This window comes from Heterocephalus glaber, unplaced genomic scaffold (assembly GCF_053883595.1).
Source record: "Heterocephalus glaber isolate CG9 unplaced genomic scaffold, H.glaber_assembly_v1.0 deba00001555, whole genome shotgun sequence".
Taxonomy (NCBI): domain Eukaryota; kingdom Metazoa; phylum Chordata; class Mammalia; order Rodentia; family Bathyergidae; genus Heterocephalus; species Heterocephalus glaber.
Window position 1 is genome coordinate 14,603,497 of NW_028258346.1, and position 14,966 is coordinate 14,618,462.

The following is a 14,966-nucleotide window of genomic DNA, read 5'->3' on the forward strand; positions in this document are numbered from 1 at the left end:
TGTGACTATTTCAAATGTTAAAATGGAATTTTAAAACCTCAAAATGAAGAAGGGCAAAAAATCAAAACCAAAGAATCATAGGCAGATTTAAATTAGGAATGAGTTAAACAAGTAAAAGCCAAATGACAAGATAAACAAAGGTGGGAAGATTACCCAAGGGATTTGACAAAATAAGAACTGTTTCCAGTATATACAAAGACAGACCTGGCAAGAGAGACTAGAGCCCAAGGGAGGGTGAGGCTCGTTACCGCCAGGGATGGTAAACACTGCCCAAAGTTACACAGATCCTTTGCTCCAAGTCCACAAAGGAAGATGGAAGACGCCAGAAATGGCTCTGTCCTGCAGAAGCGTCAGGGAAAAATATTACTAAAGGAAACAAAAGCCACACCTGCATCCGTATTCTGAGGCTGACGTAAGTGAAGCAATAAGAACATTTTCCTCCTGCAATTAACCACATAAGGTCATTTGGAAATGGACCACCCTGCATTATTAAAGGTCAGATGAAGAAGTAGTAGCATCTTTCACTCCTGTTCAAATGTAAAAACACTAATCTTTGACTTAAAAGGGAAACATCATCTTTACAGGATACCAGATTTTCCTTTTTTTTTAATGGAGGGTGGAGAATGCGCAGGGAAAGCAGCCAAGTATGTATCTGAAACCTACATAAAAAGATTTCCAGCAAAATCTAGAATACGCGTGAGCTCAGCATTTTCTCCCCTATCCCCTTAACTAAGGATGGTTCCAGGGAATTCTTCTATCAGTAAGACTCTGATTCATTCTTTGCCAGACTGCTGGTCACTAATTCAATGAAAAGACTGAACATAAGATGACTAGCTTGTAAGAAAATGCAATTGACTTCAACATCTAATCCCATGGAATCAAATCGTGATTCTAACTAACTGATCCCACTGCATCAAAGTGAGGGTTTAAGAACCTCTGAGAATGAGGAGGATGCAGGCACTCCAGGAAAGAAATCCTTCCATTAAACTCTTTTGCAATGGCCCAAACTCCAGCTGACCATTCCTGTACCCACAGACTGCAGCCCCAAAATTATCACTGTGGCTTCAGTATGGCCATCCGGATTCTGCCAGTAATTGTTGAGCCAAATAGGCTTAAGGTGCATGATAGGGAGTGTGCACTTCTGTAAAAAAAAAAAAGGTTCAAGGCAATGGGTCTTAGGCCACAGCACTGTGTGTCAATGAAGTTATTTCCCAGCAGCTTTGGCCCCTCTCTCCACTCGGTGTTGAGTAATTTGGAGATCAACCTGTTTCTATCTATCCCGGTGTTCAGAGGCTGACAGGAGAATCACCACCCAGTAACTGGGTCTAACTCCTACAGTGCCGCACTGTGGGACACCATCCTCACGGGGCGGGGGGGGCATTTTCCCCGACTTCACAATGCTAGACCCAGCTCTCCAGCCAGCCCTTCTTCCAGCCCTCACCCTTCCCCACACCCCTCTGTGAGGACTCTGTTGGGAAGGCCTGAAGCACGCTCCAGGGTACTCCACGCCACCTCTCCTTGTTAGTAAGCTGAGGAACAGGATGTGTGTCCTTTTGTCTTTCTGACATGGTAAGTAGTGGGTCACTCAGCTAAATGAAAATGATGAAAATTACAGAACTGTCACAAAAAAGATGCCCAGGAAGAACAGAAAGAAAATAAAAACCTGACAAATGGTACATTACATAACTTAGTTGAGAAAAGTTTACTGTAAAAATAGGATTTACAACTAAAATTTTAAAAAATTCAGTTCTGGCCACACTCCGTCCCATTGAGGGACTTGCCCTCGATTCCCAGGACGCTCAGGCGGCGCTCCTGACCCACAGTCCCTCCTTCTGCCTTTCCTTTGCAGCTGTCAAGATCTTGGAAGCTTTGAAGCTCAGCAAAGAAGGGAAATCCATTGAGAACAGTCCACTGAGAAGATAATGCCATCTTGACAGATTGTGAGTGGCAGAAAGAAGTGTTTTCTGCAGGATGCAATTGCAGATATTGCAAGAAAAAGCAAAAATAGCAGTATCAAAAAGCTCTGAATGGGTGAACCTTCCAGGCTGCTGTACCACTACCCCCAGTGCCTAGGAGCAGAGGTGCCCCCAGCACAGAGGAGGTGAACCTTCGAGGGCACCATACCAACACCCCCAGCACCAAGGAGGTACCACGTGGGTACTAGAAGCACACACACCCCCACACACCACTGAAATGAGAAGACACTTAAACAAGTCTCAAAACCAGATTCCCAGATCACCTAAAGCAAAGGGAAACAAGATGGAATAATCTGATAATCAACCACCTGGGTTCCCTGAACTAGCAAAGAAAGAGGATCTGGAAAAAGTGAAATCAGAAATAATTTCTCAGATAACAGCAGAGATTGTGCCCATAGTGCAAGACATGATTAATAAATCTAGAGAGGACACAGATAAAAAATAGAGGCACTGAGGAACATGATAGAATCCAAACATCGCAAACAAATGGAATCCATAAGACAGATGCAAACAGATTTTCAGACTGAAAACTCCACTGAAAGGTTACACAGCAGAATGAGCCAAGGTGAGGACAGAACTTCAGGTATAGAAGATAAGATTGCAATTAGTGACAAGTAAAAGAAAAATTTCTTTGAAATAGTAAGGGACCATGAGAAATCAATCCAGCAGCTGCTAGACGATGCAAAGAAGAATAACCTAAGACTGACTGGAGTCAATGAAGAAACAGGAGAGAGTGCAGATGACATAAGAAAACTGTTCACAGAAGTGATGGTAGAAAACTTCCAAAGCAGGGGAAAAAATCTTGACATACAGATAAGTGAGGCATATAGGATTTCAACTAGCCTTGATCAAAAAAAAAAAAATCTACACATAGACATATAATAGTTAAAATTCCAAAAACCCAACAGAATTACAAAATTCTACAAGCAGATAGAGAAAAGAAACAAATCAGATACAAAGGAAAGCCCATCAGCATCACAGCAGACTTCTCAATGCAAACCCTCAAGGCAAGAAGAGCTTAGAGTGATGTATTTCAAGCCCTAAAGGAAAACAGTCTCCAACCCAGACTGATGTACCCTGCAAAACTATCTTTTAAAATTGATGGAGAACGGCCAGGAATTTAGCTCAGTGGTTCCAGTGCCTGCCTCACAAGTGCAAGGACACAAGTTCGATTCCCAATACCAAAAAAAAAAAAAAAAATTGAAGCAGAAATAAGATACTTTCATGACAAAGAGAACATTAGGAATTTCATGAATACCAAACCAGCACTCCCAAAAAATTTTAGACAATGTCCTAGGAAAAGACAGTGAGGATCACAACCCCAGGAAGCTCAGCAAAATGAATCCATCAGGCATGACAAGAAATTAAATGCAAAGGAGAAGAATCCAACAAAAACAAAAAGTCGTGACAATGATAAGTCAATATGCATCAGTTAAAACCATCAATGTTAATGGTCTCAATTCACCAGTCAAAAGAAATAGATTGGCAGAATGGGTCAAGAAGCAAGATCCAACAATATGCTGCAAACAAAAAACACACTTAAATCAAAAATAAACTTATAGACTGAAAGTTAAAGGATGGAAAACAATACTCCATGGGATGGGAACCTGAAAAAAAGCAGGAGTAGCTATCCTCTTTCAAGATCAAGGGGATTTAAAACCAACACTGATTAAGAGAGACGAAGAAGGACACTACATCCTTGTAAAAGGAACAATCCAAGAGAATGAGATGACAATCATAAATATTTATGAACCGAACACTAGTGCACCCAAATATATAAAACAAATATTAATGGATGTGAAAAATCAAATAAGCACTAATACAATAGTAGTGGGGGACTGCAACACCCCACTGTCACAAATAGATCAACTAGACAAAAAACAAGCAATGAAATACCTGAACTAAATCAAACTCTTTTTGGGGGGGGGGGGCAGATACCAGGGATCAAACTCAGGTTGCTGTGCTTGCAAGGCAGGTGGTGGAACCACTGGGCTAAATCAAATTCTTGAACAAATGAACTTAACAGATGTTTACAGAATGTTCCACCCCACAAAATCAGAATACACATTCTCTTCAGCTGCACATGGGTCGTTCTCCAAAACAGACTACATACTCGCTCATAGAACATATTTAAGTGCAAAGGAATTGAAGTTATCCCCTGTATATTATCAGACAATAGTGCAATGAAATTGGAGATCAATAGCAAAAGAAACTGCAAGAATTACATGAACACATGGAACACATGGAAACTGAACAACACACTTCTGAATTACCAATTGGTCACAGAGGAAATTAAAGAAGAAATCAAACAGTTCCTACAATTAAATGACAATGACAATACAACATATCGGAATCTACGGGACACAATGAAAGCAGTCTTATGAGGGAAATTCATAGCAGTGAATACTCACATGACGAAAACACAGCGAGCTCAATTACACAACCTGATGCTAAACCTTAAGCTTCTAGGAAAAGAAGGGCAGGACAAACCCAAAGCTCATACAAGGGAAGAAATTATGAAGATGAGAGCAGAAATCAATGCAATGGAGACTAAGACCACAATACAAAAAAAAAAAAAAAAAATCAATGAGGCCAAGGGTTGGTGATAGGGAAAAAGTGAGACAGCTTAGTAGATCAACTGTTAAAAGCAGTTGTAGAAGCAAAATAGGTAGTGTATCCCTTTAAAAAACTTGCCTTAGCCCATTGCTCTGGTTGTTTAAAGTGAAGTTTATATAGCTCCTTTGATCAGTAGCTCTACTATAGATAACATTCTAACTCTGAAGGACAAAGTTGCAACGCATGGGCAAACTTGTGATATATATGTCTTAACTGTCTTGTTTTTAGGACTGTAATCAGTAACAGAAACCACCTGTGTCTAACCATCAAACAGGAATTGGAACTTTATTTACTTAACAAAGACCACTAGGGATGAGATAATGACTAACAAAGATATAAAAGAGGAAGCAGAACAAAGCAGCAGGGTGAACACTGACCAGAGAGGTTTCTGGCAGTCCTGCCTGCTTGCAAGTAAAACTTTTATTATTTTACCTGAATTCTATGTCTCCATGTATTTCCTTCTGCGATTTCTGGAACATTGGTTCTTTGAAAGAATAAACTAAATTGACAAAACCTTAGCCAACCTTATCAGAAGGAAAGGCCCAAATCCATGCAATTAGGAATGAAAAGGGTGAAATTACAACAGACCCAGCAGAAATCCACATGATTATCAATACCTATTTCCAGAACCTATACACAAATAAGATGGAAAACACAGAAGAAATGGACAGATTCCTAGATATGTATGAATTACCAAAGCTGAACGAACAAGACCTAAAAACTCTAAACAACCCAATATCAATCAATAGAATTGAAAATGTAATTAAAAACTTATCAACTAAGAAAAGCCCAGGTCCTGATGGCTTCACTGCCAAATTCTACAAGACATTTAAAGAGGAACTACTGCCACTACTGTTTAAACTCTTCAATGAAATTGAAAGGGAAGCAATACTCCCAAATTCATTCCTGGAAACAAGCATCACCTTGATCCCCAAAGCAGAAAGGCCCAACCGAAAAAAAGAGTACTATCGGCCAACCTCACTAATGAACATACAGGCAAAAATCCTTAATAAGATACAGGCAAATAGAATGCGGAAGATCAACAAGAAGATCATACACCCTGACCAAGTGGGATTCATCCCAGGGATGCAGGGATGGTTCGCCATATGTAAAAAAATAAATGTAATACACTGTATCAATAGAGCCAAGGACAAAAACCACATGATCATCTCAACAGATGCAGAAAAAGCATTTGACAAAATCCAACACGTTTATGATAAAAGCCCTACAAAAAATTAGAATAGATGGTCTCTACAAAAAATTAGAATAGATGGTCTCTACAAAAAATCAGAATAGATGGTCTCTACCTCAATCGGATAAAAACCATCCTTGAAAAATCAACAGCCAATAAATGGTCAAAAAATGAAATCCTTCACACTAAAATCAGGAACAAGACAAGGATGTCCACTATCACCACCCCTGTTCAATACAGTTTTGGAAACATTAGCCACAGCAATTAGACAAGAGAAAGAAATAAAAGGAATAAAGATAAGAAAGGAAGAAGTCAAATTGTCATTATTTGCAGATGACATGATACTGTATATAGAAGAGCCCAAGAACTCCACCGAAAGTCTTCTAGACTTAATAACCAAATTCAGTAATGTAGCTGGATACAAGGTCAACACACAAAAATCAATAGCTTTCCTGTATCTGAATGACAGACTGAGAGAGAGAAATAGGTCAAACAATTCTTTTCACAATAATATCCAAAAAACTGAAATACCTAGGAATCAACCTAACACAAGAAATCAAAGACCTCTTCTCTGCAAACTACAGGACTCTGAAAAGAGAGATTAAAGCCGATATAGAAAATATAGATATAGACAATGGAAAGACATTCCTTGCTCCTGGGTATGGCCATTTCCAACATACTAGAAATGGCCATACTTCCAAAACTGCTATATAGATTCAATGCAATCCCAATTGAAATTCCAGCATCATACTTCAGGATCTTGAGAAAACAATACAAAAGTTCATTTGGAACAAGAAGAGACCCAGAATAGCAAAAGTAATTCTAGGTAACAGAGACACGGCAGGTTGTTTCACAACCCCCAACTTGAAACTATACTACAAAGCTACTGTGATAAAAACAGCATGGTACTGGCAAAGAAACAGACCTGAAGATCAGTGGAACAGATTAGAAGATGCAGAAACAACTCCAGACACACTCAGCCACCTCATCTTTGACAAAGGAGCCAAACACCCTCACTGGAGGAAAGATAGCCTCTTTAATAAATGGTGCTGGAAAAATTGGGTTTCAACTTGCCAAAGACTAAAACTAGACCTCTATCTCTCACCATGCACTCAACTAAATTAGAAATGGATTAAGGTTCTAAATATTAAAATAGAAACGCTGAATCACCTTGAACAGAGGTTAGGTAGAACACTTGAAGACATTGGTGTAGGAAAAGATTTTATGAACAAAACCTCAGTTGCCCGTGAACTAGCACAAACAATCAACAAGTGGGATCTCTTCTTATTAAAAAGCTTCTGCACAGCAAGAGAAACCACCAGCAGTGTGAAGAGACAACCCACAATGTGGGAAAAAAATTTCACCTGCTGTTCCTCAGAAAAAATTCTACTATTTAGAATCTATAAAGAACTTAAAAAAAATCACACCTCCCAAATTTAAAAACTCAGTCCGAAAATGGGCATCTGAAATGAACAGACATTTCTCAGACAAAGAAGTAGAAATAGCAAATAAACGTATGAAAAAATGTTGAACATCACTGGTCATTTGGAGATTCAAGTGAAAACAATGCTGAGATTCCACCTCATTCCAGAAAGAATGGCTGTTATCATGAAATCAACCAATAACAAACGCTGGTGGGGCTGTGCAGAAAAAGGAACACTGCTCCACTGCTGGTGGGAGTATAGACTGGTGGAACCACTGTAGAAATCAGTATGGAGATATCTCAAAGAACTAAGACTGGAAGTCCCATTTGACCCAGCTCTTCTCCTGGTGGGTATCTTGCCCAAAGAATTAAAAGAATCATACCATAGTGATATATGTGTGCCCACGTTCATAGCAGCACAATCTGTAATAGCTAAAACTTGGAAGTAGCCCAAATGTCCATCAACTGGAGACTGGATAAAGAAAATGTGGTTTTTTAATAAATGGAGTACTACTCAGCCATAAAAAATGAGAAATTAGAGACATTTATAGCTAAATGGATGGACATTGAGGCGATACTCTTAAGTGAAATAAATAGGACACACGTGTAAATACCGAATCGCTTCTCTAGTGTGAGAAACTTAAAGTGTAAATAAGGACTAAAAAATGTAACAGATAATGTGATATACGAAGAAAAGGGGCAAAGGGGAAGGGGAAGTGGGAGGGGTAGGGGAAAGGAAGGAAGGGAATGGAATTAATATGAGAAAATGAAAACATGGAAATAAAGTCTGTAAATAGGGAGGGATGGAGGGGTTGAAGGGAGGGTAGAGGAATAGGGAAAAAATAAGAACCAAGAGAGATTATGTAAAGGTGCAAATTTCCAATGATGAATGTCATTATATTGTCTACCTAAAATGTACCAATAAAATTTAAAAATTCTTTCATAATAACCTAATATCCATATACATAGTTCAACGCCAGAATGGTTTCAAAGTGAAGCTGACACAAGTTTTCTGAAGGATGTTACAAATCCATAGTGTGAATCATGTAGTAATATTTTAAAAGACATAAAAATTTAAATAGATGCTGTGAAGCTCCATTAACTAATATTAGACAACCACATCTCAATTTCCTACCTTCCAAAAATGGGAAAAAATTATTGCAGCTTACGTTGGTATTTAAAAAAAAAAATCCAGCAATTCCACTTCTGTTTGTTTTGAAAAGATCTGATCCCCGTATGTTGGGAGAGACATCTCCATGTAGCATTATCCCAATAGGTTATGGAACCAACCTAAGTGTCCATCAGTGGATGGACAGACAGAAAAAATGTGGCCAATACACAAAATGTAGTACCATTTAACCTTCAAAAAGAATGTCATTTCTAACATGGATGGAAACAGAGGGCATTACATTAAGTGAAATAAACAAAATGCAGAAAGACAAATACAGTCATGTTCTCAGTTCTACTGTAATCAAAAACCACTGAACTCAGAGAAGCAGTGAGTAAACTCCTAGTCACCAAAAGGTGGAGTGGGGAACATAGGGAGATGACAATTGAAGGGCATGAAGCCTCAGATGGGAGCTGTTTGTTACACAATGTGGTGATGTATCTACTAATTGGTAATGTAATTTCCAATCTGCAAGGAGTGTGTGTCTCTCACATCCCCATCATGGAAGATGTCAAACGTCTGAGGTGGTGGATGGGTTGGGTGGCTTGGTCATTTCAAGTTGGATTAAAAAATCACATAATTTTGTACCTTATAAAAATGTACCATTACAATTCACGCATGTTTTAGTCAGTTTTCCATTCCTGTGACACAGTACTTGAGAACAGAAAGGGATGAAAAGTTTATTTTGGCCCAGTTTCAGTCCATGGTTGGCTGGCTGCCTTGCTTTTAGTCTTGTGATACTGACACGTCATGGCAGAGGACTTACGGCAGGCAGGAAGGGAGTGGGGACACCTGGAAGGCCCACTCCCCTCACTAGGTCCCACCGCCTCAGTCTCCCAATAGCCCATCCAATCTTGAACCTATCAATGGACCAACCCACTGATGGGGGCAGAGCCCTTCTGAGCAATTGCTTCCCGAAGCCCCGTCTTCAAACACTGTTATTTTAGGGACCGAGCCTCTACCATATGAACCTTTGTGGGAGGAAAAATAAAACTTAAGAGGGTATTGTGAAAAAAAAAAAAAAAAAAAGGTATTGTGAGCAGGCTGGAGATGTTTTTCTCAGGTATTTTCATTTTAAATTAGGAATAATGCTGTTTTCTAGCACTTTATGCAGCATTTTAAATGATTTAATGTCAAACAAGTTTTACTTTCTAAGTTCTTAACATTCAATTTTCCATTAGAAGAACATGCTGGCTTTTCCTGTCTTTTTGTTCTTAGGTAAGTGAATGATTTATTAGACCTGGTACCCAGTTCATGAGCTTTTCTCATTTCAACTTGAAGAAACTATAAATATTTATAGAAGATGAACCACATGAATCTGTTCCTGAGAAATGTCACAATATAGCAGTCAAATACAATGCTGAACAGAAGTTATTCCCTAGCACGACATACTGTGGCAATTTAATTTTCATTGACATGTTTTCCTGAACAGTTTCTCCCACAACAATTCCTAAATCAAAAACTACTAAAATCATCCATTAAGTATGCATTCACATATTACTAAGTCAAAGGAATCTATGCAACAAGGCATTATAAAAAGAATCACACCTTAAAAAAAAATCAATACTGTTAAGTTAATCTCAAATCATGAAAAAAAGTAATTAAGGTTATGTTTAGACTGATTCTCTTTTATTTTGCTCTTTGACATTCAAGAGTGCTTTGGTGAACTCTGCAATAAAATTCCAAATCCAGGCAATTAGAATGCAGGGAAATGAGCCAGTAGAGTATACAGCCCCCAAGGGCAGAAACTACTACTGGTTGTATTCATCAATATATCCCTTCTAACAGTCACACTGATGTATGACTCAAAGAACCTTTCTTTCTTTTCCTCTTCACTGCTGGGGATGGAACCCAAGGCCTCCTGCATGGTAGGCATGTGCTCTACTACTGAGCTACACACCCAGCCACAGGGGAAACTTCCTTAAAGGCAGTTTTCAGTATAAGTAAAAAGCCTTAAAACTTAACATACCCTTTGACCAGTAAAATCTACTTTACCCGAGGCAAAGAACTACTACCTGAGCAAATACATGGACTCTAGAATGTTCAAAGCCATCAGCTTTAAAAGTAAAATCCAAGCACTGCACACCTGGATGGATGGCCTGAGGAGATCCCTCATCCTGACAACAGTGTCTGCCACACCCCCGCCAGCATCCTTCCTGGGGACTTTATCCCAGTTGCCAGTGAACTTCTTTAACACTCAGACCACTGTATGAAAAAATTCTTGTTCTCATGTCTCTTCCCATCTGGATAAAGAAAGTGAGGACAGGGAGGTTAAGTTACTTGTTCCAATGCAGCTGACTGGTCCTAAAGCCCTGGTGTCGTTACCAAGACAATGTTGGGAGCATGGGTTTTTCCTCTCCAGACCCTTTGTCCTTGTCTTTTTTATTCATCCTGAGAGGATCACCATCCATAAAGCTCATACATGACTGTTCTAACAGCCAGTGCAGCTCACTGATGGGGGTGCTACACAAGCAGAGGACCTTCAATAATCTTTCAAATATAAAACTATTCAAGTATTATTTTTTCCAATATATTACTATTCTCCCAATTTCTTCATACTCACTTGTAACACTCAGTATTAGCTGAATTATGTGTCAAAGAATGGAAAGACAAGTAAGAAATCCCAAATAAAACAACATATACAAAATGAATCTCATCTTTATATAAAATACGGTCCTTTGGTGACATTTTTTAAAACTCCTGCACCCAGCGTTGTCTGAATGTTACTGAAGGTGAAACTCTGGGTTGAGTCCCAGCTGGCTGGGGCAGGGGTCCCTGAGGTGGTGGGTGGAGCCTGGGCTTCCAGGGAGGATCTGGGAGCAAAGTTTAAAAGTTGACGGCAGGTGCCAGGGTTTACAGGTAGGAGACAGGAGAAGCAGCACTGGTCCACGTGGCTACAATGTGTGTGCCTACAATGTGGCACAAGGTCTTAGGAGGCCCTAGGTCTGAGCCTGGCTAAACCTTGTTTCATGTTTGGGAATCAGCAAGTATAAACAGAACTAAAACAAGCCAGATAAGACACATGTAAAAGTGAATGAACAAGCAGTCATGATTTTGTTTTATTTTACTATTGGCTAGAAAGATGTTACAGCCCAAAATAGCAACGACATTAAAGATCCTGTGTTTTCAACACACAAATGTATTTCCTCTGGGAGCCGCCCTGGTGTGGCCTCCGCAGGCTGTGCTACTCCTCCTCTGGGAACGCCTTATCTTAGCTGCTGTACTCTTGAAGAGCCTGGGCCATGAAGAGCTTGCCCAAATTCTGGGCGGTGAACTCTTTGATGTTCTGGCAGTACGTGTTAATCTGGCCTGTGTGTTTGAAATAGAGAATCATGATGTTCCACAAATGGTAAAATGACTCACAACTCTAATCAAACAAGAATATCAGAATACAGAAATCACCAGTGTTTTCTTCTGAATCAAAAATTTGTTAAGAATTGATTCAACTTTTCCATAAGGCATAATAAAGAATACAATTTCGGGGCTGGGGATTTAGCTCAGGACCTAAGTTCCACCCCTGGTACCAAAAAAAAAAAAAGAATACAATTTCTTTTGAGAAGAAGCCATCTTCCATTCTTGAGGATATGGAGAGTGAAAGGTAATCAGTCAGCTGAAAGGACCCAGTAGCTCCTAATCGAAAGGGACTGACTATGCAGATCAGAACAATGGTGTATGAAGACAACCGAGAAAAACAGCACTGGCTCTCCTTAGCAGGTAGACAGGAGACGGTAACAAAATCACAGAACTGCAGACCAGCAGGATGTGCTTGACCCAGATATGATCAGGTACAGCAGTTTTCATTCTGAGCTTTTAGAAATGTTCAGGGTCCGTCTTCCAACCCATAAGCAAGCAAAAGCAGAGTCCTCTTGAAGAAGAGCTCCATTATTGCTTTGTATATCTTAAAACGATCTTCTAATCTGTTGCAACAGCTACACATCCCTTGAAAGTATAAGCACTACACTTGTGTTTCAACTGCGGCTTAAGGAAAAAATTGTGTCTTGGTTTCCCAAACCTAAATTCTACATGTACTAGAAAGTTTTAAGGAACTTGGATTCTTCACCCACTCAAAAGATATATCAATAGAAATTGAGAAATTGTGAAAGAACAACTTTTGAGTGAGATTTTTCACTCCCATAAATTTCTCAGACAGCTACCTGATAGAATCAGATAACACTGAACAGTATTTCTAAAGAAATAAGCCAAATAAGAGCATGAATGTGATACATTAAAAACAATTTCTGCAGAAGGAACGTGATGACAAAATGTCCCCAAAGAAAGTTCATCCAGAATTACATTCTTATTGTCATAATTTAAGTCAAAGAACTGATACTTTCTTCAAGTTTGAAGCTTCAAGTATCAGTGTACAGTGCTGACGTAGAAAATGAAAATGGGCTTGAACTGTACGATCCTTTGCATTACAACACTGTAAACAATTCTCTTCTCTGTGAAAGGTGACTCTATTCCAGAAAGCTAACAATGCCATGCCAAGTGTTTAGGAACACACCCTGTGACACACTGAAAGAACTGAAACTTAACAAATTTCAGAAACTAGAGCTGCTAGACTCAAATTCATCTTTCAACCACTCTAAGTATATTCGCTTTCATGGCCTACTTGTCTGTCTGTAAATTTCCCACTGTCTAGCTTGCTGAAGAGCAGAGAAAACCAGCCATGTTTTGCACTGGCCAACAATACCTGCAATGAGCAGTGAATCCATCCTCGCAGGGGCCTGGTGTGGCTTGAAGAGTTTGGCCAGGTCCTCCTCGGGGAGTGGGGGTTCTCCTCGACTCTGGCGCTGCATATTTTCCTGCTGTCGACGCTGCTGATACTAAAATTCAAAGTGCAAATGGGTTGGTCATTTTTCTGTACAGAGAAGAAAAGACCTCTCTCACATAACCAGCAAAACCTTGTTGCTCTGAATTCCATTTTTAGTTTTATAAATGGCAATATTTGGTAACTTGCTTCTAAGAAGCTAAATATAGTAACAGTAGAAGAAAATTCCTTTTCTGCAAACTCTAGTGTCACCCTGTCCCCTGAGAGCCTGTAACTAATAACTCAGAAAACAAACAGATTCTGGAAGAGGAGGCTTTGAAAGGCTCATGATTAGTTTGTGAAAGGAGTAACTTTAGCATTCAGACAAAGGAGTAAATGATTCATCCTAGTTTCAACAACTAAGTAATGAACTACCACACTAGGCAATTCTTCCAACTTCATCCCTATGGAGCTAAAATCACTGTAACAGCAATGATGTTATTACCACTGTGTTCACTATTGTTACCACTCTTAACAGTCAACTGTGCCTTAGCTCTGTAGCTAAGAATGAAAACCAGCTCGGACAACACTTCAAATACTTTCAACTCTAAATTCGTGATTCTCTGAAGAGAGTGGGAATATATAAAAAGACATGGGTGAACTATAAAACCGTATGTGTGAGTTACAATGAAAAGGGAAGAGATGTAGACGGCTCACAACAGCAGCAGAAACAACACTTTGTACACAGACTCCCAAAGGTCAAGGAATGAGACCAAAATGGAATAGTAAAGATTAAGTCGTTGGATTCCCACAAAAACTAAGGGCAATGACAGTTTTTCCTAAAGAAGGGGAGTGACTTGCTTTGCAAAGATGTCTTTACTCCTTATAGGGTACGAGAGTAAAAGACACACCTCCAAGGCGTAAATGATGTGGGTAGGTATGAATAAATGTCGAATGCAAGATTTTAATACATTAAGACTCAAAAGTATCCGTAGTAAGACTGGTTTCCATGATCAACTGGCTCCTGGCTAACAGATACTCAAGCTGATGCCTCAAGTGAATCCTTTACCTAGGAAAAGACAGCAGGAGAAGAAAAGCAAGTTGGGTGTCCCCTCCCCACAAGTTTATCAGACATCTGTAGCTGCCACATGTTCAGTTTTAAAAGGTATGGTATAGATTTGTATGTTTTCTCAATTCAAATGTGTCAAAAATAGAATTTTAAATTGCACTGTATACATGAACGCTGATAATGAAAATTCTTTGAAATACAATATTCCTAAGAATTAGAATTTTATGTCTCAAGTTCAAATTTTATGTTTGCTTAGAATTTTATGTTTAAAGTACATTTTAATAAACACAGAGAATGTAAATACCACTTTCACAGACAAATATTCTGGAATCAACTTATGTATGAATCAAATACTATGAACATTTTTGAGCAATATAGACCAAAAATATTATTCTACAAACTGTGAAAATCATGTGGCCTTCAGGCAACACTGATAAAGAAAGGGCTAAGTGGCCACATCAGTATGTATGAGAATATTCAGGTAATTCTAGGGTTTTTGTCTGTATTATAGTATCTATTTCACAGCAGTTGGTCTATTATTTCCTATCAAAATTGCTTGCTCTTACTCACAATTGCTTAGTTTTTTTAAATGAACTGAAGATTGCTAACTATGCTGCAATGAGCCACTGCCAAACCATTATAGTTAGTAAAGAAATGAGCTGTGACACTCCGGAATCTCTCTGCCTCTGATTTTCTCAATAACTGTATCTCTTATTTGGATAACCTTGACGTTATATTCAGAGCTTAATATACTGGCTCTCTTTAGTCCGGT

The 14,966-nt window shown here is 39.1% G+C and overlaps 1 protein-coding gene across 2 annotated transcripts in view; it reads right to left on the reverse strand.

Annotated features, from left to right (window-relative positions):
• Window positions 1-11,400: 11,400 nt before the first annotated feature.
• The window catches only part of Eif3h (eukaryotic translation initiation factor 3 subunit H), a 101,713-nt gene continuing 98,147 nt past the window's right edge, over window positions 11,401-14,966 (reverse strand). For both annotated transcript variants that reach the window (XM_004850198.4, XM_087190708.1), the window contains exons 11-12: window positions 13,069-13,201; window positions 11,401-11,684 (exon numbers count right to left, since the gene is read on the reverse strand). In XM_004850198.4, the coding sequence (XP_004850255.1) occupies window positions 11,587-11,684; window positions 13,069-13,201 (231 nt within the window). In that variant the 3' untranslated portion in view covers window positions 11,401-11,586. The remainder of the gene's footprint in view (window positions 11,685-13,068; window positions 13,202-14,966) is intronic.